Source organism: Cyclopterus lumpus, chromosome 17 (assembly GCF_009769545.1).
Source record: "Cyclopterus lumpus isolate fCycLum1 chromosome 17, fCycLum1.pri, whole genome shotgun sequence".
Classification (NCBI taxonomy): Eukaryota; Metazoa; Chordata; class Actinopteri; order Perciformes; family Cyclopteridae; genus Cyclopterus; species Cyclopterus lumpus.
Genome location: NC_046982.1, coordinates 18,467,262 through 18,488,694, shown reverse-complemented (window position 1 = coordinate 18,488,694; position 21,433 = coordinate 18,467,262). Strand labels below are relative to the sequence as shown.

Sequence of the window (21,433 nt, the reverse complement as noted above, 5' to 3'; positions counted from 1 at the left end):
TATTTTAGGTTTGTATTAAAGATATTCAGTTTTTAATCAAGTACACTATTCAGGCAAATCATTGTCAAAATTAAACATGACGCCTTATGATTGGTGTAAAGCACAGACATGTGGACGTAATCATCGTGACCTCACCCGTTTGTGGAATGCCGTTTTGATTACGCCGTCGCCATCTTGGAATACGGCCGTCGCCATCTTGTGTCTTTTCGCAAAAAACAATTAACAGAACCGTGTTTGTAACATAGAGACGCCGTATACGTCTCTGGTAGAGACCTGTCTATCTCCTTGTAGCCCCGCCCCCCTAAGGCATATCCTGCTTTATGGTCTTTTTGACTCTATGTTAACCAGAATTTTTACTAAATGAACATCATTGAAGAAAACTTGAAACTAGAGATTGAGACCATAAACTCTTGTTTACAATTCTAACTAGTAAACAGATTTGGGGGGGGGGGGGCGGCATACCTGTGAAAGCCTCGCTCTGCCAGTGGCGGATCGTTCAGAAACCCAAAAAACACTGAAGCTGATGAGCGACGGTTTCTATTGGAAACGAGAGTCCACTGAAGGCGGACCGGGTGATTGATTCTCAGCTGTAATTCCTTAATGGCTGATTGGCCTCTCTGGTCCCGTCTCTCGTCTCGGGCTCAAATAGTTTTTTTCACAAAGTGAGGCCATTTAAAGCCATTTGTGTGTGTGTGTGTGTGTGTGTGTGTGTGTGTGTGTGTGTGTGTGTGTGTGTGTGTGCTCGCATGAGTGTGCGCGTGCCTCTCTGAGACATTCTGCCAAGCTACATTGAAAGGTGAGTTTAGTGTAGCGTAGTTTGTCTACCTGGTGAAGAGATGGAAACACTGGCAACAGCGTTTATTGACATGTAAATCTCTCCAGAGATGAATGGCAGCTCGAACTGATTTAACTCACATGTTGCATATTTATCAGCCTGCTAATCTCACTGTTAATACAGAAGGATGAGAAGCATGTGTGTGTGTGTGTGTGTGTGTGGCACAAACACGCAATCTAAATGACTTAAATACTTCTAAATACAGTTTCTGTTGGCTGGAAATGTCCCAAAAAAAAAAAATTTGAATTTAAAGGGCATACTCTAGTACTCTGGTAGATATCTGGCGAGCATTTTACTGACACCGCCAGTTATTGGTGACAACACGAGTGTGTGAAACATACGGCGACCATACGAATGGGACGGGCGGTGGAGAAGTTGGCTGTGTGTGTGGTGGATTGAGTAGTTTCAGCCAAATCATTTGCACACTGTAAACTGTAAATTGAAGAACAAACCTGTCAATTAAGCAACTGCATGCAAATTATGGCATATTTTATTTTGTCTGCAGCTGCAATAATAATACTCACATGCGTAAAAGTACATCAAAGTACATCAAAGCCGTGAGCAGATCTGTGATCAGATCACAAGGACGTGCTAGCATGTTGCCCACATTTTAGGTTTAGCACGCCAGCGTGATATTAAAAACAATAAACCCAAAGTACAGCTGAGGCTGAAGGGAGTTCCACTAATTTGGCCCGACGATGGTTCTAAAAAAAAAAAAAAAAAGTCATGGGTTGGTTATTAAAAGGTTATCAAAGAAATGACCCAAATTGCGTGGCAATCAATCGTCACACTTCAGCCATCAAATATTTCCCCTGAAACAATGAAAAGCTTTGCCCCGCTGGTGCTGCTGGAAGAAGAAGAAGAAGAAGAAAAAAGAAAAGAAAAAGTAATCTCTTTCAGATCTTTAATATCTGGTCAGAATTTCATGCCAATCCATCCCAGAGCTTTTTCCCCGTGAGCCCCGTCGGTGGTCTGAGTGACAGACGCCGCTGGAGCCGAGCTGGGTGGTGGTGTTGCTAACCGGCTGCCTGGGGATGATGAACAGCGATCATTAAAGTCTCGGCCCGTCTCCTCTCTCGCTGTAATTAGGCCATATTTTCCTCCTTCCTCAGGCCTTATTATTCAGAGCAACAGATGCCCCTCTTCCCATTTTTTTTTTTTTAACCCCCTCAACCCCTTCCTCCCTCCCCCATCCATCCGCACCCTCTTGACTTATTTTACAACCTTTTCCCCTTTCCCCCCCCCCCCCATACGCACCAAATAAACCTGTTGTTCATCCGTTTGATCCTTTTCTCGTTTCCCTTCCACTTGACCCTTTTTGGATTTATTGTTTTTCTCTCTCTCTCGCTCTCTCACCTTCTTTCTTCTCTCCCTCCCTGTTGTTTTTCCTCTCTCCCTTATCCCCCCACCCTTTCTTCTGCCTTCATCGGTGTCAGCTCCACAGACCGGCTGTTATGTAACAGTCAGGTGATGAGCCTGTTGACGGGGCCTTAAAGGCCCAGCGTCCCCGACAGACAAACACCACCTGCGAGCTAGCCCCGCGTGCGTGTGCGCGCGTGTGTGTGTGTGCGTGTGTGTGTGTGTGTGTGTGTGTGTGTGTGTGTGTGTGTGTGTGTGTGTGTGTGTGTGTGTGTGTGTGTGTGTGTGTGTGTGTGTGTGTGTGTGTGTGTGTGTGTGTGTGTGTGTGTGTGTGTGTGTGTGTGTGTGTGTGTGTGTGTGTGTGTGTGTGTGTGTGTGTGTGTGTGTGTGGGGTTAAAGATTTGTTCGTAATCTCGTTAGAAGATAATCTAAACATCTGTTTAGTAACCAGCTTAGTTGAGGAAAAAGTCATATCGGAAGAACAAGCTTGTCAACTTTTTTTGGAAGACCTGAACTCAAAAACGATATATAAACTGTGTTTATTAACGAACTATAACTGACTGCCACGGATATTTATCCCACCTCGATGGGAGCACAAATAGTTGCCCCTGTTGTTTTTCAGTCTTGTTGTACAACTTTATATTAATGAATTTTGGTTGGTGTGTTTTTTTTTTTAAATCCAAAAAGCAAAAGCGTATTCAGTCTCAAAACGCCATTAAAAACCATCAAAGATAAACAAAACCAAATAAATCTATTATAAATCCAACATTCTTTAAAACACTTACACCAGATGTCCAAATACACCCCATTAAAAGTCCAGACAAAGCTGCATGTGTATAATTATTATTATTTTTTTTTTAAATGAGGTTACTTGACTGCGGGGTGAAAAGTCAACATCACAAACAAAGAGTAAAAACGTGATCGAGCGTGGCCCGATCGCTACACTTTTACACTTTAGTGTATATCCGTCGTCATGGCTACGGATGAGAATTGCAGAAAGTGGGTTAAAAAAAATAAAAAAATAAAAAAAAATAAAATCCCACAGAGACCGGACCGGCACAGCGCTGAGTGGCGTCCGGCCAACAAGGTTGGAGTTTTGTGGCCGGTGTTTCGGCAGAAAGGTCGAGCAGCATGAGGAGACCATATGGTGGAGCCGCTCCCTGCCAACGTGGGTTTTTCCACCTACCCGCATACTGTCCCGTCTTTTCAGTCTCACACAATACTGTGAGGATCAAAAACATTACGGCTCTCCACGTTTCGTGTATTCTATTTTAAAAGACCTCCTACTTAATTGCCAGAGACGTCCGCGTGATAACAATGTGACGGCCGACGTGAATTAGCCGTTTTTCCAACTGAGGTAATTATCGACGCCTCCTGTATTCCCAGTGGGCCTCCCACATGTCGCCCACTGGCACTTCACAAGCGATGCATTGTTTACACGAGCGCGCCCCTCGATTGATTATGCGCCATTCAAATAGGTCGTGCACATCTTCAGCGCCCTAATTATTGTCCGTCTGTGTAACAGTGTGGAGAGAAGAGCACTTTTCATTGTCAGTGGCGACGTGTTTATTTTTAAATTTATTTTCATATATTTCCACAGCGCAGTGGAATTAGTGCTTCTAGATTTAAACGCCTCCTCACAAAAGAGACGCGGATGCATCGCGAGTTTTCAGCGATGGACGGCGTGGATGTCTTTGATGTCATGAGAATATAGCGGCGGTTCCTCGGCCTCGTATTGCAGCAGTTTGTGTGTAAATACGAATAGCTATGATTTAATAAACCATTTTGTATATCCTTCCATACCTTTTACCACTTCTGACTGACTTGTTCATCTTGTCTCTCTGTCCAGGTGCTGATTTTTGCTGAAGATGAGTAGTGGGGGGGGAAACACCCCGGAGCCCCTCAGAGGGGGAGAGTCTCTGAAGAGGAAGGAGTGTCAGGTGGACCTCCTGCTGGGGCCCAGGTGAGAGGACCTTTTATATCCTCAGGCCACATCCACACGAGTAAAACGATCTCCGTCCACACGGCGACCTTTTGAAAACGCATATCACATGACCTTTCACGTACACTGGGCATGTGGAAATAGGAAGCAGATTTTGGGTTAGATTTAAATTTGTTATTATTATTTATTATTATATCATGTATTTTGTTGTTCAAAAACAGTATTTTCTGCACAACTGCATATGAAGATCAGGCTACACTGGCATTTTTTATGTCACATTTGCTTCAGGGTCTGAAAAAAGACGTCATCATTTCCAAAATTCACAGCATGTTTTAATCTAAATATTCCGCTTTAATCCGTATTTGTTGGATTTTAGCCTTTTAAAAAAACAAAATCCTTTTCACCGCGGTCAAAAGACTTGTTGCTCTCCAGCTAAAGTCTGCGTGAAAGGACTGATGAGTTATATATTTTTTTAAAAGTTGCTTTAATTATAAAGAGAGTAACTAATTCAATTACATGTGTCTGTTTATTCAGATTGCGGATCGTTTTGTTAATGGCGATTTCATAAAATGTGACGGCAGACATTCAAACCCCAAATTATTATTATTTTTATTTGATCCTTTATTGATTCCTGATTTTGATCCTTGACTTACTTACACAATGTAAATTAAGAGAACAAGAAAAAGCTTTTATTTAGTAGTTTTTACCTACTATAGCTCTTTTCATGAACAGGGTTTTATTAAACTTTTATCCAGAGAGAGAGAGAGAGTTTATTTGAGGGGCTAACAAATCATCGGGCTTTCAGTGTCTGAGAGGGCGTAGGAAGGTTGTAGCAACGATATAATTAGGGCATGACGCCGACGTAACGAGGGCGTAAACGATGACATAACAAGGGCATAACGAGGATGTAACGAGGACTTAACGAGGACATAGCAAGGGCATTTCGAGGATGTAACGAGGACGTAACGAGGACGTAGCAAGGGCATTACGAGGACGTAACAAGGACGTACCTAGGATGTAACGAGGACGTAGCGAGAACGTAACAAGGACGTAGCGAGGGCATTACGAGGACGTAACAAGGACGTAACGAGGACGTAGCTAGGGCATTACGAGGACGTAACAAGGACGTAACAAGGACGTAACGAGGATGTAACGAGGACGTAGCAAGGACGTAACAAAGACGTAGCTAGGGCATTACGAGGACGTAACGAGGACGTAGCGAGGACGTAACAAGGACGTAGCGAGGGCATTACGAGGACGTAACTAGGATGTAACGAGGACGTAGCGAGGACGTAACAAGGACGTAGCAAGGGCATTACGAGGACGTAACAAGGACGTAACGAGGACGTAGCGAGGACGTAACAAGGACGTAGCAAGGGCATTACGAGGACGTAACAAGGACGTAACGAGGACGTAGCTAGGGCATTACGAGGACGTAACAAGGACGTAACTAGGATGTAACGAGGACGTAGCGAGAACGTAACAAGGACGTAGCGAGGGCATTACGAGGACGTAACAAGGACGTAGCGAGGATGTAGCTAGGGCATTACGAGGATGTAACAAGGACGTAGCGAGGGCATTACGAGGACGTAACAAGGATGTAACGAGGACGTAGCGAGGACGTAACAAGGACGTAGCTAGGGCATTACGAGGACGTAACTAGGATGTAACGAGGACGTAGCAAGGACGTAACAAGGACGTAGCGAGGGCATTACGAGGACGTAACAAGGACGTAACAAGGATGTAACAAGGACGTAACAAGGACGTAACTAGGATGTAACGAGGACGTAGCGAGGACGTAACAAGGACGTAGCGAGGGCATTACGAGGACGTAACAAGGACGTAACAAGGACGTAGCGAGGGCATTACGAGGACGTAACAAGGACGTAACAAGGACGTAACAAGGACGTAGCTAGGGCATTACGAGGACGTAACAAGGACGTAACTAGGATGTAACGAGGACGTAGCGAGAACATAACAAGGACGTAGCGAGGGCATTACGAGGACGTAACAAGGACTTAACGAGGACGTAGCTAGGGCATTACGAAGACGTAACAAGGACGTAACGAGGACGTAGCTAGGGCATTACGAAGACGTAACAAGGATGTAAAAAGGACGTAACGAGGATGTAGCGAGGACGTAACGAGGACATGTGGATGTTGTAGATTAGCGTCTCAGCAAGTTGACTTCCTGTTAAGAGTGAAACATTTTCAGCAGTTACAAAAACCTCAACGTTTCAACCACTTTAAAAAAAAGAAAAAGCTTCTGTCGGTTTTGTTGTCAATGTCTGCCAACCCCCTCTCGAACCCCTGCAGCCCGAAGAGGGGCACAGAGAGGAGGAACCGGGAGCAGGAGAACAAGTACATCGAGGAGCTGGCCGAGCTGATCTTCGCCAACATCAACGACATGGACGACCTCAATGTCAAGCCGGACAAATGTGCCATCCTCAAAGAGACGGTGAAGCAGATCCGGCAGATCAAGGAGCAGGGTGAGCATCCCTCCGCGGTTCGCGCCGAGTCCTCTTGATCATGTTAATTCAACTCCAAAAGGCTAGGAATCTATTTCAGCCGAGCAGTGAGAAGTTCAGAAGTTTAACTTCTCAGGAAAGAAGCAAGTGACCTGAAAGTGCTTGATCTCTCTCTCTCAACTACTTCATGATGAAAGCGACTCTCTCTCTCCTCTCCGTCTTTGTCTTCTCTCCTTTTTCTAGTTCATCTGTTGTCCCTCCTAAACCATTTTGTTCTTTCCTTTGTTCCCCTTTCTTGTCCATCGTACATCCATCCTCTGTCCTTTCCTCTCTTCTTTTCCTCGTATTTTTTTCATCTCTCATCTTTTCTCCTTTCCTATCGATCCCTCCTCAACGACATTGTTTTGTCCTTTCTTTCTTTTCTTTTCCCCTTCCCCTCTCTATATCTCCTCTCTCCCCTCCCTCTATCAGTACTTCCTTTCCTTTCTCCATCATCCTCGCTCTCCTCCTTCCCCATTTAACTTTACTTGTTTTGAACATTTTCCTTTTATGTTCTCCACTTTATTTTATTTTCCCCTTCTCACCTTTCCTCTCTGCCTTTTTACTTCTTTTTCTTTTCCACATGTTGTCCCTCCTCGACCATCTTTGGCCTTCCTGTCCTTTCATTTCCTATCCATCTTACATCCCTCGTCAATCACCTTTGTCATTTCCTTTCCCTTTTTCTCCTTTCCTTTTTTCCCCTTGTCTCTTTTTCTTCTCTCGTTTCCTATGAATCCCTCCTCAACCACGTTGGTCCTTTCCCTCTCTCCTTTCTCCATTCTATCTCCTCCCTCCTCTCCTCCCATGCTTCCTCCCTCTCCCTCCCTTTTGTCCCTGCGGTCAACCAGTTGGTGTCCATGTGTTTGTGTCTGAAAACAACAGCTGAATAAGCACACACTCGCACAAGCACAGATAATACACAAGTCACACAGCTGCCCGCTGCACGTCAGAGTATTTAACTGATGCGGTGGATGTGACACAAAATGTATTGATACCAAATAAAAGTCATATTGAAGTAACACAACGGTAGAAGCCAAACCAGCTGCAACATGATACATAATAGATGAAAGGCATCACTGGCTTCCTTTTGTGCAGCAGAAAGGTCACCTTGTGGAAAAATAGAACACGTTAATGTTCAGAGAACACACTCGCACACACACATAGACATAATAAAATGTGTATTCCGCCTCCTTGTGTGTGTGTTTTGCCCCCGAGTTTGACTGCAGGGTCATGTTATAGATGTAGAGCGCACGTGTGCCTCCATCTTTCGCAACTCAACAGTTGCACAAACGGTGCGGGAGGGGGAATAGTAGTTTCCAATAATAAATGGTGTGTGTATATATGTACTGTGTGTGTGTGTGTGTGTGTGTGTGTGTGTGTGTTTGTGTGTGTGTGTGTGTGTGTGTGTGTGTGTGTGGCTGAAAAGCTTGCATGAGAATGCGCCCCATTTACATTACATTACATTACATTAATATTTAGCATTACTAAACTGTGACACAAACTTCGACAGGAAAACAGAATAATGGGATTTCTAAATAAAACCAAGTGGCAACCTCCGGTTCTCAAGATTTGAAAAGTGTTGAAACTTGCATCTTCTCTAAATGTCCACCAGGGGGTGGACATTATGATTGTATGGAAGTCTATGATAAAATGACTCTACTTCTCTCTTGATTTATCCCCTCAGTAAACATTGTAAACATGAGTTTATGGTCGCAATCTCTAGTATTCTTCCATAAACCATAATGTTTATCTAGTGAGTCAATTTAGAATCAAACAGACCATAAAGCAGGGTATGCTTTAGGGGCGGGGCTACAAGGTGATTGACAGGTAGCTACGTGATCCGTATACGGCGTCTCTACGTCACTCCTCCTCAGTCCAAATATGGTCACTTCCTGTTCACTGGTTGCAAAAAAGCCAAAATGGTGACGGCCAAAACCCAAGGCTTCCAAACGTCAGTCCACAAACCAACGGGTGACTATATGTCCACTTCTTATATACAGTCTATGAATAAAACAAGAACCAAATGAGGGTTAAATTGAAACTCTGTTGACCGTTGTTCTTTTTTTTTCTTCTTCTTCTTCTCCATTTAACTTGTTATGAAGTCGATGCAGCTGTGAACATACCGAGTGTCCACGATGATGTTGCAAGTGTGACTTGTTTCCCGTCGTTCGTTCGGGCTCTAAACTATCATATTTATTAATTTAAAAAAAACAAAAAAAAAACAATGTACACAATAAATACCCTCCGACCTACATCGGCGCTGCAGTGACGGGGTTTGATGACTCCGTACAGCTCTGGTCCCACAACAGGAATGTCAGCTATGTGGCCTAATGGGGCCATGGGAGGCTTAACAGGCCAGTGGTACAAGCCAGAGAGCAGAGTGGAGACTGGCCTCTTATATGACCGTAAATGTGTGTAATGCGCTGCACATTAGTGTGGCGATACCTGCTCTCCGTGACATACCTGGTACTCAAACCTCTGGGTTTGACAGTGCATCAACACATCGGTGGACTTTCCAATGTAATGTCATCAGTGAAACGGCATCATTTTTTATTGGAAAAGAAAATGGAGCTAAAAAGAGCCTTATTTTGACAAAGAAAACCAACACACTGATAAACTTATATGGTAGCAACCTGTCAATCACCTTGTCCCGCCCTAAAACGTACCTGCTTTATGGTCTATTTGACTTTAAATGGAGCATAATTCACTGAATGAACATCATGCTGTATTGAAGAAGACTTGAAACTAGAGATTGGGACCATAAACTCATGTTTACAATGTTTACTGAGGGAATAAATCAAGAAGAAGGGTCATTTTCTCAAGAATCGCCAAAGGACGTTTGCAAACTCTAAAACCAGAGACATCAAGTGTTTCAACCCCTTCTTTTCATGTTTCTCATTGTTGTCTTTTCCAGAAAAAGCCCCAGTGGCTGATGCTGAGGAGGTGCAGAAGGCCGACGTCTCCTCCACAGGACCGGGTGTCATTGACAAAGACGCCCTCGGGCCCATGATGCTGGAGGTAGGGTGCAGCCAAACTTTAGAGTTTAGAGGTCAAAGTGACACAGAACAGTGACACCAGGACTGGTTATTCAAACAAGTGTCAATCGACAACAGCGGCCTGTGATTGACCTACTTGTCAGTAGTCACGTTTGACACAACAGAGGTAAAGAAGTTGGAATTTGATCATTTAATTTAATAAAATGCAACACGACACAACGACTGCGCCTCGTTTTACGACAGATTTAGAGCCGGTGGATAGTCTTTCTGACTTTAAATGGCGCTGCACTTTACAGTGACGCAGAGAGATAAGAGTTCTTCTGGTTAGGGGCGATTCCGTCATCGAGCCTACTCCAGTGTGTGTGTGTGTGTGTGCGTGCGTGTGCGTGTGTGGTGACGTATAACATGCGACCCAATGAGGTATAAATACCTTCCTGAAAAGCCAGATTAGCAAAGGAGGGGTGGAGCCTGACCACACGCAAACACACACACACACACACACCCACACACACACACACACACACACACACACACACACACACACACAGACTGTCTATATATAGCTTTCACCAACCGCAATGTTGGCTGAGGTGTCTGCTTGGAGATAAATATCATTCTGGCCAGAACCCATTCTATAGTATAGTATACAGGCGTTGGTGTGATACGCAGGCCGACGTGCAGCAGGAGACATGTGACAGGCTAAAGGACAAATCAGTCTGTACATACACGTGGAAAAATGCTGCGTTGACAGTAATTAATTAATGGAAGAATACACACATTCACACACGGTGCCTTGACCTTACCTTATACTTTGCATCATAAAAACAGGCTGCAAGTCTTTTTTTTCTTGATTTAATTAAGAAGCTTTTAGATTTATTTTTAAATAAGCACACGTCTGATGTCCACACAGACCCTAAATGCTGAAAGGAAACACTGTTTACTCCGTTGACATGTTCCCAGTAATGCAACGTGAAGACAAACATTTTAATTTGCTCATATGCAATCACAAAAAACGGTTAAACTTTGAGTTGTCTTTTTTTTGTTTCATGTATTTATAGCACGCGATAACCCTTTCACATTCATTTCTATTAATTAAGTCTAATTAGTTTTAGGTTGAGAGTTCAGATGGACTTTAATTAACACTCAATCTCCCCTCTTTATCCCTCTAACCTCTTCCCTTTTTCTATTTAACTTTTTTCCTTCCCCCCCCCACACACACACACACACACACACTCAGGCCCTCGACGGCTTCTTCTTCGTGGTCAACATGGAGGGCAACATCGTGTTCGTCTCGGAGAACGTGAGCCAGTACTTGCGCTGCCAGCAGGAGGAGCTGATGAACACCAGCGTCTACAGCGTGCTGCACGTCGGAGACCACGCAGAGTTCGTCAAGAACCTGCTGCCCAAGAGCCTGGGTAAGAACCGCAGAACCGCCGCGTGGTCTGATGGAGGAGATCACGTGAGATCCTCCATATATTGTAGATCCTTAAAGGGGACATGTCATGAAAAACAGTCAAGTAAGAACAACCCAGTATTTTTTTGTGGGCAGCCGAGATCAGAACACATGTGATTCCACAAGCCGATCACACATGGCTCCCCTTCTTATGTCACATGCATGGCCATTAGCATATACTGCCCCCCCCCATCTCCACCCACGGCTTACCTGAGATCCTCTACGACAAAGATGCCACATTACAAGCTCCGCCGTTGGTTTTAAATGGTTTACACCTTCTGTCTTCCCCTCCACCTTGTTTGGGATAAAACCAGATTGGGTTATATTTGCGTAATGTATTTATAATTTAGCTTATGCCATATTTAGCGCTACAAAAATATAGTCAACGAGAACGCTAGCCCGCCAGATCTCGCGAGAGTCTTGCACTGAGACCGAGAAAGGTCTCAAACGAAGTCTTCCCCAGATTTCCCTGTCTGCAAAGTCCTTTTGTCAGAATGTTCAGAACATGTGTGTCTTGTGAAGACTGTGTCCAATGTTTCCTTTTGGTGACCACGTTCACTTTTCCCATCAGGGTTAATAGACCCGAAAGGGGGGCGGGGCACTGACGCAAACCCACCTGACCACAAATAGAGGAAACTGAATAAGCGGGGACACTTCTTTTTGCAAAGGAGCGTCCTATTTTGCTTTCGCAAGCCAATCAGAGCACACTGGGCTTAAAGGGACGGGTGCAAAACCAGAGCGGGGTGCACACATGTATATTCAGACGGACGGTATGAGAACACAAATGTGCTTTTTGAAGATTAAAGCATGTAAACGCGTTCTGGAACCCGAAATACAAGAATGAACCTGAAAACGAGCACGATGTGTCCCTTTTAAACTCGCAGCTCTGCCACCATGACAGAACCGAGTCACTTTTATATCATAGACTGAGGACATGGCAGCAAACGGGCTTGAATAATTCCTGATGTCAAATAGCAGATAGGAGCTAGTAGTGCAGAGGTCACCCTGTGTGAACCGTTCTCATCTTTTCTAGTAAATCACCTCAATTTACCCGAACGATATACTAAACAACAAAAATTGCTAACATTTTGGTAAGTAAGATACTGTATCAGGTTTTTTTACCCTGTTAAAGGCCATTGGTGTTTTCAGTGTGTTGCCCCTTAAGATGCCAAAACGGATCTCTTTATATATATTTTTTTATTGAGTACCTCCTCTCTTTTCTTTTTTTTTTTACATTTCTTTTCTCCAGTCAACCATCGCAGCGGTGATTCGTCCAACAGGAACAGCCACACGTTCACCTGCCGCATGTTGGTCAACCCGCAGGCCGCCGGCGAGGCCCAGGCGGCGTCTGACCAGCAGGAAGCGCTGCAGCAGAAGTACGAGACCATGCAGTGTTTTGCCGTCTCCGAACCCAAATCCATCAAGGAAGAGGGCGAAGGTATTGTCTCTAACTGATGTTGCTTTGTTTATTATTATTATTATTATTATTTTGACTTGCCTTTTACTGATTTAAGGTTCATTTATTGTCGTTGTACAACATAAGGTAATAATGTAGTAATGTAATAAGGTTGTTTCTTTTATGATTTCTTGCTTTCTCTCTGTCTTTTGGTCTTTTATTCAGATGAAAATGTTTCTTCTTTTCCATTTTCTCCCCCTCCTACTTTGTTTTGTTGCTTCTCTTTTGCTCACTCTCGTTCTCTCTCTCTCTCTCTCTCTCCTTTATTTGGTGCCCTCATTTGTTATTTCCACATCGCCGTATGTTGTTCCTCGGGCTGCGTTTGCATTGCATACTAATCATACTAATTATAGTGTAAACACGAGTATGTACTGCGTTCCAACTGCGGAGTATGTGGATTTCTGTGTACTACATTAGCAGGAATTTCATAAGGTTGTGGCGTGAGCTTACTGGATGTACTGAACTATCCCAAAATGCATTGCGTTTCCACAGACTATCCAAATGGTGAGCTGCAAAGCAGACGTTTTATAATAATTCACTGTTGGATAAGATAATTACTTAGCTCTGACTGGTAACGTCGTGACGGCAGATTAACTTGAGTGTGAACAATCTGCTGGTACTCACACTTAATCATACATTTAATACATTGATTGAGTACGTAGTATGCAGTGTGTTTATCTTTTGTCCTTCTCCCTCTTTCCCTCTCCGTCTTGACTTCCTGTCATTTTCCCGTCACTTTCTCGCTCCCCCACTTTCCTCGGTCTCTCGTGTCCTGTCCTCCTTTCATTGCCACTACTCTCTACTTTTCCTCCCATCCACCGGGAGGGACTAATTAGCGCGTGGCACTTTGTCAGCTTCCCATCTCATCTTATCGCTTGCATACACACTCAGGGAAAAGAATCCGTCTGGCACTCTAATTTTAGATGTCTGACAACCAGATATTGTGCTAATCTCTCCCTACCGACAGGAGGAGGATGTCTGGTGGACAGATTGAGGGCGCAGGTTGAGATTGAGGTTTAGGCTGGGTTTGATTGGGATCGAGAGTTCTTGATACCGATGCTGAAGCTGAAGATGTTGATTTCAGGACCTCAATATGGGTCAGGGATAGCTGTGAGAATTAAGTTTGGGTAGTTAGTTCTCCCACCCGATGGATGGATTATATATCGGGCCTCACTGGCACAGGCCCAGGGGCACAAAGTGTCAGGGGTCCCCCCTGGCCCTCACCTCCAAAATGTAACTCTAAAAGACACTATCAACCAGGAAGAGATGCAAAATGACCACAGAGAGGCACATGAAGGCTACAAAGAGACCACAACAACTGATAAGATGCAAAAACCGCTGCAAAGAGTCTCCAAGAGACTCACAACGACTATGAAAAGGGGAAGAACAACCTCAAAGAGACGGAACATGTACACAAAGGGACACAAAGCAAAGAGATGCAAAACAATGACAAATCGGTGACAAAACAACCACAAAGAGACAGAAAGCAGCCACAAAAAGACCCAAAACGACTACAAGAAGAGTGCAAAACAACCACAGAATAATTACAGTAAGACCAAAACAACTACAAAGAGACACAAAACAACAACAAAAAAACACAGAACAACGACACAGAACAACTACAAAGAGACACAGAACAACTACAAAGAGACACAACATGACCACAGAGAGATGCGTAACGACTTCAAAGAGACACAAAATCACAGCACAAAAAGCTAAGCAACTATAAAGTCTGTGCTTCTCTGTATGTAGGAGAGGTGACCGTTAGCATGTCTGTGTCCAGGCGCCCATTGTCTCATAATCCATCCATGGGTCCCACCAAAGAAAAAAGGCCCGAAGTCACGTCTCTTCCACCCTGCTCTTGACTACCCGTTGTATCCCGTTGCATTTAGGTGTAAACGTGAGTTTTTAGTGAAGGATTATTTCAAACCATGCTTTTCCAAACATGCAGATTTCCAGTCATGTCTCATCTGCGTGGCAAGAAGAGTCCCCGTCAAAGAGAGACCTGTGATGCCCGCCTACGAGAGCTTCACCACGCGACAGGACCTTCAAGGTAGGACTGGACCAGGAGGTTTTTACTGTGAATACGCCGTCTGATCAGTTTCCATAATGTTGTCCACATTCGATAAGTATGAACTTTGGTCCATTACACTACTAAAACTACTTCTATCTGTCCAGGTAAGATCACGTCGCTGGACACCAGTCTGCTCCGTGCCTCCATGAGGCCGGGCTGGGAGGACCTGGTCCGACGTTGCATTCAGAGGTTTCACCTGCAGAATGACGCGGAGATGTCCTTCGCTAAGAAACACCAGCAAGAAGGTGAGTAAGACGATTCAGAGCTCACCCTGCTCTTTGAGACATAACGTATCATAAAACGACACACAACGACTATGAAAAGGGGAAACACAACCTCAAAGAGACAAATTACTACAAAGACATGACGGACACGAGTAACTACACAAAGACCAAAAACAATTACAAAGTGAACCAAAACAACTTCAAAGACACATAAAATGACCAAGTTTTCAAATTCTTGATTGTCCGAGGTTCAATGTGGACTTTTTGAGAGTTCAGTGCTTTAGAGTTTCTCTGAGGAATGATTTGTGAGAAAAGTATAATCCACCTTTGGGGTGTAGCTAACGGGGAGAGTATTTGTCCCGCAACAACAAGGTACAGGGTTCGATCCCCGCTCTCCCCATAGTTGTCGAAGTGTCCTTGAGTAAGACACTGAACCCCCAGTTGCTCCCCGGGCACTTCACTGCAGCCCCACTGCTCCTCAATAACTAAGGATGGGTCAAATGCAGAGAAGAATTTCCCCACTGTGGAAAAGTTGGCCGTCATCCACGCGTTCCCGATGTTGAAATGTCCGTCTCTTTGCAGTGTTGAGGATCGGCCACGCTCTCAGCCCGCTGTACAGATTCTCCCTGGCTGACGGCAACGTTGTGTCGGCTCACACCAAGAGCAAGCTGGTCCGATCTCCAGCCACCAACGAACCGCAGCTCTACATGTCGCTGCACATCCTGCAGAGGTACCAGCTCCAACCTTTCTCCTTGTTTTCTACACCTGTTGGTCTCTAACCTTCTGTTCCTCAGTGTTTTGCAATTATCTTTTTTAAACCCAAACGGCTGCCACAACAGGGAGGGACAGAAGAGTGCTAAACGTTCAACCTGCAGTGAGTCCGTCCAGAGAAAGCTCGAGGAGTCGAGTTCACGGATTCCTTGATAATGAGTCTCCAGTTCGGTGGTGTAGCTGCCACTCGAGGCTGCATCTCCTTTAAAAATCAAAAAATGTCCCACAAACTAACCGTTCTTAAAACTGAGTTTTCACTAATTTGGAGAAAACTTGAATTATATAAGAAGATAAAAGTAATTTGCTGCATATCTACATCCCCTGTCGATGTGTTTGTGTGTTTGTTTTTTTATCACATGTTCTCTCTCAGTGTTCACGGTTTTCTCTTGATTTGGACAAAGGGGATGAAGAACAAAGAGCCTCTCATTCAGAATCGCCGCCATACGTACAGAGCGAAACTCACACAAGCACTACCAGCCAGTCCAGTATACAGTACCTCCCCCCCCCCCCACCACTGCAAGTGACTTTAGTGTGATCATTCAGAGTCAGGAATTGGACAGCGGTCCGGAAACAATGCCAGGGCTGTTACCCGGAGCTTCGGGGCATCAATGGCGAGCACTTGGCCTTTTTTTTTACTTCTACAAGTTTCACATTGAAAATTATCGCTCCGGCACTCGGCACAATGAGAGCTTTGTGTGTTTGGCGTGGGGCAGAAGCCGACCCTTGTTTAAAGCTCTCTTCCTGTTACAGCTTCAGGCCTCTTTACAACTGTGTTTTCTCAGTTGTGTACACTGTTTCAGAGCTGCTCTCTGTTCGACTGTAGGAGTTACGCATCCTTTCCAGGGTGTTTTTTACTGAAATGTTCTGTCGATGCATTGACTCACGTCCGCACGGCGATGCGTCTCAGAATCGACGTGTATAAGAAGTGGACGTGGTGGTCGTGACGCCACCCATTGGTTTGAGGGCGGACGTTTTGAAGCCTCGCGTTTTGCATTCTAGCCGTCGCCATCTTGGCTTTTTGAAACCAGTCAACAGAAGTTACCATATTTGGACTGCGGAGGAGTGACGTAGACACGCCGAAGACGACTCCTGTAGAGGCAGTGACCTGTCAATCACAGTAGCCCCGCCCTAAAGCATACCCTGCTTTATGGCCTGTTTGACTCTAAATGGACAATCATTTACCTTCTTGTTTTGAAGAAGACTTAAAACTAGAGATTAAGACCATAAACTCATATGTACAATGTTTACTGAGGGAATACATCAAAAGAGAGGTTTTCTCATAGACTTCTATACAATTGGAAGTCACCCCCTGCTGGCCAGTAGAAACAATGCAAGTAGCCTGCCTGTGTACAACCAGCAGGTCTGATTCTTGTATCTGCTTTCTTTCTGTTCCAGGGAGAACATGAGTGGCATGACTGCAGACATGCCGGGCGGACAGAGCTTGACCAAGCCAATGACCCCAACCAGTGTGAGTGGTCCCTCCCCTTCCCCTGATGCCAGTGTCACCAGCAACACCTCCAGCGCCCCCGGACGTGGTTTTAACGCCGCATCGGGTCGGGCGCCCACGCCTCAGGCGCTCAAGCTGGGCAGCCCTTTGGCCCAGGGGAGCCCCAGCGTCACGTCAGGGGCCCAGGGTGCCATGTTGTCTCCTCGCCATCGCCAGAGCCCCGGCATGGCGGCTAGCAGCAGCAGCAGCTGTAGTAGCCCCCACCTGCAACATCCCCCTGGCTCTTTCTCTCCTGCAGCCGGACTCCACTCGCCAGCGTCCGTATGCAGCAGCACAGGAAATAGCCAAGGGTTCAACTCCCTTAGTGCATTGCAAGCTCTCAGCCAGGGCCACAGGGTTTCCCAGGGACTCGCCGAGGGGCAGCGTCCAGAGTCACCCGACAGAAAGCCGTTTGGCCTTCAGAGCCCTCTTCATAGCAGCAACAGTGGGAGCCAACAATCCAAGAACAATCCCAGCTTAGAGGCCGAGTTGTTGGGAACCTTTGGGGAGCAGCAAGATTTGCCGTCCCCAAGCCAGGACGGAGAGCAGGAGAAAGATGGCGATAGCTTGGAAGGTCATGAAAGCTCAGGGGACCACGGCGACGTCGCAAATCACCTTCTGAACACAAAGGGTCACACGAAGCTGCTCCACCTCCTCACCACCAAATCAGAGTCCTCGGATCCTTGCTCATCACCCCCGGTGGGGGACGACCAGAACTGCAAGGACCAGCTGGGCGGGATCGGGCTCGCGGGTGGCAACAACCACTCCACCTCGCTCAAGGACAAACACAAAATTCTCCACAGGTTGCTGCAGAACAGCACCTCGCCTGTGGAGTTGGCCAAGCTGACGGTGGAGGCCACCGGGAAAGACCCCGTCGGCCCAGAGTCGACCTCGGGGGATGCCGTGGCCGCCATGGCCGCCCTGGGGGAGCTGTGCACAAAGCAAGAGCCGGGCAGCCCCAAGAAGAAGGACAATGCGCTGCTGCGCTATCTGCTGGACAGGGATGACAACGGCATCCTGGACAAAGCCATCAAGATTGAGCCCGCCGACGGACCCCAGCTGTCCAGCGTTAAGACGGAGACGCAGGAGGCGGACTTCAACGTGCCGGAACAGGTCAGTGGTGCTCCCAGTTCCATTCAGTCAGTGCTCTGTGATCTGTCAGTGGATCGGAAAGAAAATGTCAACTTTTCAATTGTTGAAAGTTGTCGTCGCATTTTCTTTCCTGTTCTCGAAACAGTTCCATTAGTCGAGAATAACCACGCGGAGACGGATATCACAGCCAGAATCCCACGATTCTCCCTTCACACGCGAAGAAGTCTGTCTGTTACGTGTGAAGGCGAATAATTAGGCGATCTCTCCACTGAGCACGTTGACATACGGATGCACTTAACGGCTCAACACCTTGGAGTGAGAAGCGCAGTCTGCTGACACCCGGTGTTTGAGACTTCCTCGCTAGGCAGCCCAATGGAAGTGCACTCCCTGACGCACAAGACGTGTGTGTGTGTGTGAGTTAAGTGTTCAGTTGTGTTGGAAACATACGGGGGATGAAATATCAGAGGTGTTTATGTGGCTCAGCATGGCATGCCGGTGTGTTTGCATGCATGTCTGTTTATGTGTATGATGTACTCTGTGTGTACAAACCTCCCCGGGAGAAGGGTAAATATGTCACACTCTGCGGCACCGCTTCACAGAGCGTATGCACTCACTCACGCTCGGCTCAGAAGTAGTAGCCAGATCCGAGTTGGGGTTGGTTTCCAGGAGACGAGCTGGAGGAGGACGGCCTCGGACGTCCCTCCTGCCTTGCTGCCTCCGGTATGAGGAGGTAGAGTTTAGAAGAAGGTGACGCTTTGTTGAGCCGAGCGGGATTGTGCAATTCTTTTTTTTTTCATTACTTCTCAGTTGAGGTGATATTTCAGTAAACAAGCTCCACGGGAAGTGATAGTCTGCACAGTGTTGGTGTGAAACCCCAGTGAGACTTAAAGGTAGCACCAGTAAGGTGTGGGAAGCCGTTGCTCACTGCTGTGCATGTCACAACGATATTTAGTCTAAAGTATCAGCCGAGGTTTCATCTGTGTGTTTGATTTTATGCATAAAGTAAGTTCTGTAAAATAGTGATAGTTTATAATATGCTGCATGAACAAAGAGAAATGAAAGGGTGGGGGTTTCCCCACACTCGTCTCCATTTGAAAGTATGCCCTTGATATGTGGCCGCGTTGCGTGTGTGTGTGCATGTACGTGCGTGTGTGTGTGTGTGTGTGTGTGTGTGTGTGTGCACATACATCCAGGCTACACAGAGCTGTGACTGTGTGTCTTACTGTACATCACACATGACCTCATTAGTGCCGACAGTTTATTTTTAACTCCTCCTCTATTCATCAGCCAAACGGCCGCAGGAAACAGCGTGTGTGTGTGTGTGTGTGTGTGTGTGTGTGTGTGTGTCGGTGTATGCGTGTGTGCGCTCCTGATCCTTCATACCATTTAGTTATAGAATACCTTGTTCTACTTTTCTATATGATATTCGCTTTTAGAGGGATAAAAATGAATTCTTTGAAACCTTTGAACGTGTCCTGAAGAGGTTTTGATGTTGGCACCTGAACTGAAAGCCTTCCCTGCATGTATGAGGGCCTTGATCAAGTCTTTCCTTAAAAAGAAAATTCCAAAGCAAGTACACGTTTCACGAGACATTTTCAACTGGTTTTGTACCAGTTCAGTCCTGGTCCTCTATAGATCTCCATCTGTAAACGGACCATCAGCGAGAAGATGGTGCCCACAGGGACTGCCAGAATCAACAGAAGATGGAGTAGCTTTAAATTAAGGATCGCACGCACAATGGAGATTATTTGTGTGTGGAGTTTATAAAAGATGTTGAAATCCAATACCAAATTCAATGGTATGCCCGGATTCACATGAAAAAAGATTTGTAAAAATGAAGTAAATGTCTTTCTCTGAAACGTGGACATCTTCTGATCCTGTTTTTTTCTTCTTCTCAGACTAGTGAGCTGGAGGACCTGCTGGAGGACCTGCAGAGCGGCGCCCAGCAGCAGCAGCTGTTCACAGGCCGCCCGCCAGTCAGAGGGCCGGCCTCCTCTTCGTCCCCCTCTACCTCTGTGGCGCCCGGTCCCTCCGTGGACAAACAGAGCATCATCAGTGACATCCTGCAGATGACGGACAGCGGCGGCGGGGGCAGCCCCCCCAACCAGCACAGAGCCTTCCCTCCCATCAGCCCCGCGGGTACGTCTGCAACAGTGTGTTTGTATAGAATTGAACAAATCGTAATAATTTCTATAAGAAACTATATATATATATATATTTTGTCTTCCTCCCAGCAGGCTTTAACAGTGCCAGGCCGGTCCAGCCGGGTCGAGGTGCTCCTCCAGTCAGGATCGCCTCTGTGGACAGCAGCGTGGGCCCCAACGCTGGCAGGCCGTTCCCTCCTCAGCACAGGAACAACGGGCCTTACTCCTTACTGCAGCAACAACAACAACAACAGCAGCAGCAACAACAACAACAACAACAGCAGCAACAGCAAGGCATGATGGGAACTCACGCAGGCCTGGCCAATCCAGGTGAGGCAGGAGAAGAAATGGCATCCCGTCCGTCCTGCAAATACAAACATACACAGACAAATCCAAGCTCTGGGGTCATACTTTAAAATTATATTATGCATCTTTGGTCGTACTTTGGGATACTTACTTTTTGGTGTGAAATATTCAGATAAAGCGTTTTATTCAATTCAGATGCGGGATCATTTTCTTATACGGTTTTAATATTCTATAACGTAAATATATATATATATTTTTTTTTTTCTTCTTCTAAATGACTCTGCAATCTGTTCTCACCAAATCAGGCATGCTGAGTAACGGGTCCATGCGGGGCTCCATGCAGCAGGGCTGGGGTCCCCAGGGGCCCATGGGGGCCACCGCGGGGCCAATGACGAGTCGGAGCCCTTGGCACGCGAGATGCCCGCCCGGGTCCAGAGCCATGGTCGGCATGCAGATGATGAGCAACGGTGAGAGGGCGAAGCGGGACGGAAGTAAAAAGTCACAAACTGACCCGGACTTTCATCAAAACGGACATTTGACGTGCTTCTTCTCAACCGCCTTTTTACAGAGATGGAGATGGGAAACCCCGCCTACACTCAGCAACAGGCTCCGCCCAATCAGACTGCGCCGTGGCCAAACCGGATGATGGCCGTGGATCACTATGGCAACCAAAGCAGGTGTGTCATTCATACCATCCCATGGGCATGAGCTAATCTTTTTTTAAAAGGTGAGCAGAGTATCAGGTATGTGGGTGCGGTGTGACAATAAAACCGAGATACCTTCCAGGTC

At 46.1% G+C, this 21,433-nt stretch overlaps 1 protein-coding gene across 7 annotated transcripts in view; it reads left to right on the top strand.

The window, feature by feature from the left end:
• Positions 1-21,433, top strand: part of LOC117746101 (nuclear receptor coactivator 2-like) — a 46,721-nt gene that overhangs the window by 16,244 nt on the left and 9,044 nt on the right. For 5 of the 7 annotated variants that reach the window (XM_034554949.1, XM_034554943.1, XM_034554946.1 and 2 more), the window contains 14 exons: positions 4,044-4,157; positions 6,452-6,624; positions 9,557-9,660; positions 10,876-11,053; positions 12,341-12,529; positions 14,499-14,600; positions 14,726-14,866; positions 15,428-15,575; positions 17,012-18,215; positions 20,093-20,333; positions 20,429-20,668; positions 20,950-21,111; positions 21,213-21,321; positions 21,431-21,433. The exon at positions 21,431-21,433 is cut by the window's right edge and continues 166 nt beyond it. In XM_034554949.1, coding sequence (XP_034410840.1) covers positions 4,063-4,157; positions 6,452-6,624; positions 9,557-9,660; positions 10,876-11,053; positions 12,341-12,529; positions 14,499-14,600; positions 14,726-14,866; positions 15,428-15,575; positions 17,012-18,215; positions 20,093-20,333; positions 20,429-20,668; positions 20,950-21,111; positions 21,213-21,321; positions 21,431-21,433 — 3,089 coding nt within the window. In that variant the 5' untranslated portion in view covers positions 4,044-4,062. Of the gene's footprint in view, positions 1-3,782; positions 3,946-4,043; positions 4,158-6,451; positions 6,625-9,556; positions 9,661-10,875; positions 11,054-12,340; positions 12,530-14,498; positions 14,601-14,725; positions 14,867-15,427; positions 15,576-17,011; positions 18,216-20,092; positions 20,334-20,428; positions 20,669-20,949; positions 21,112-21,212; positions 21,322-21,430 lie in introns of those variants that run through there. The other 2 variants (XM_034554947.1, XM_034554948.1) reach the window with 2 other exon arrangements.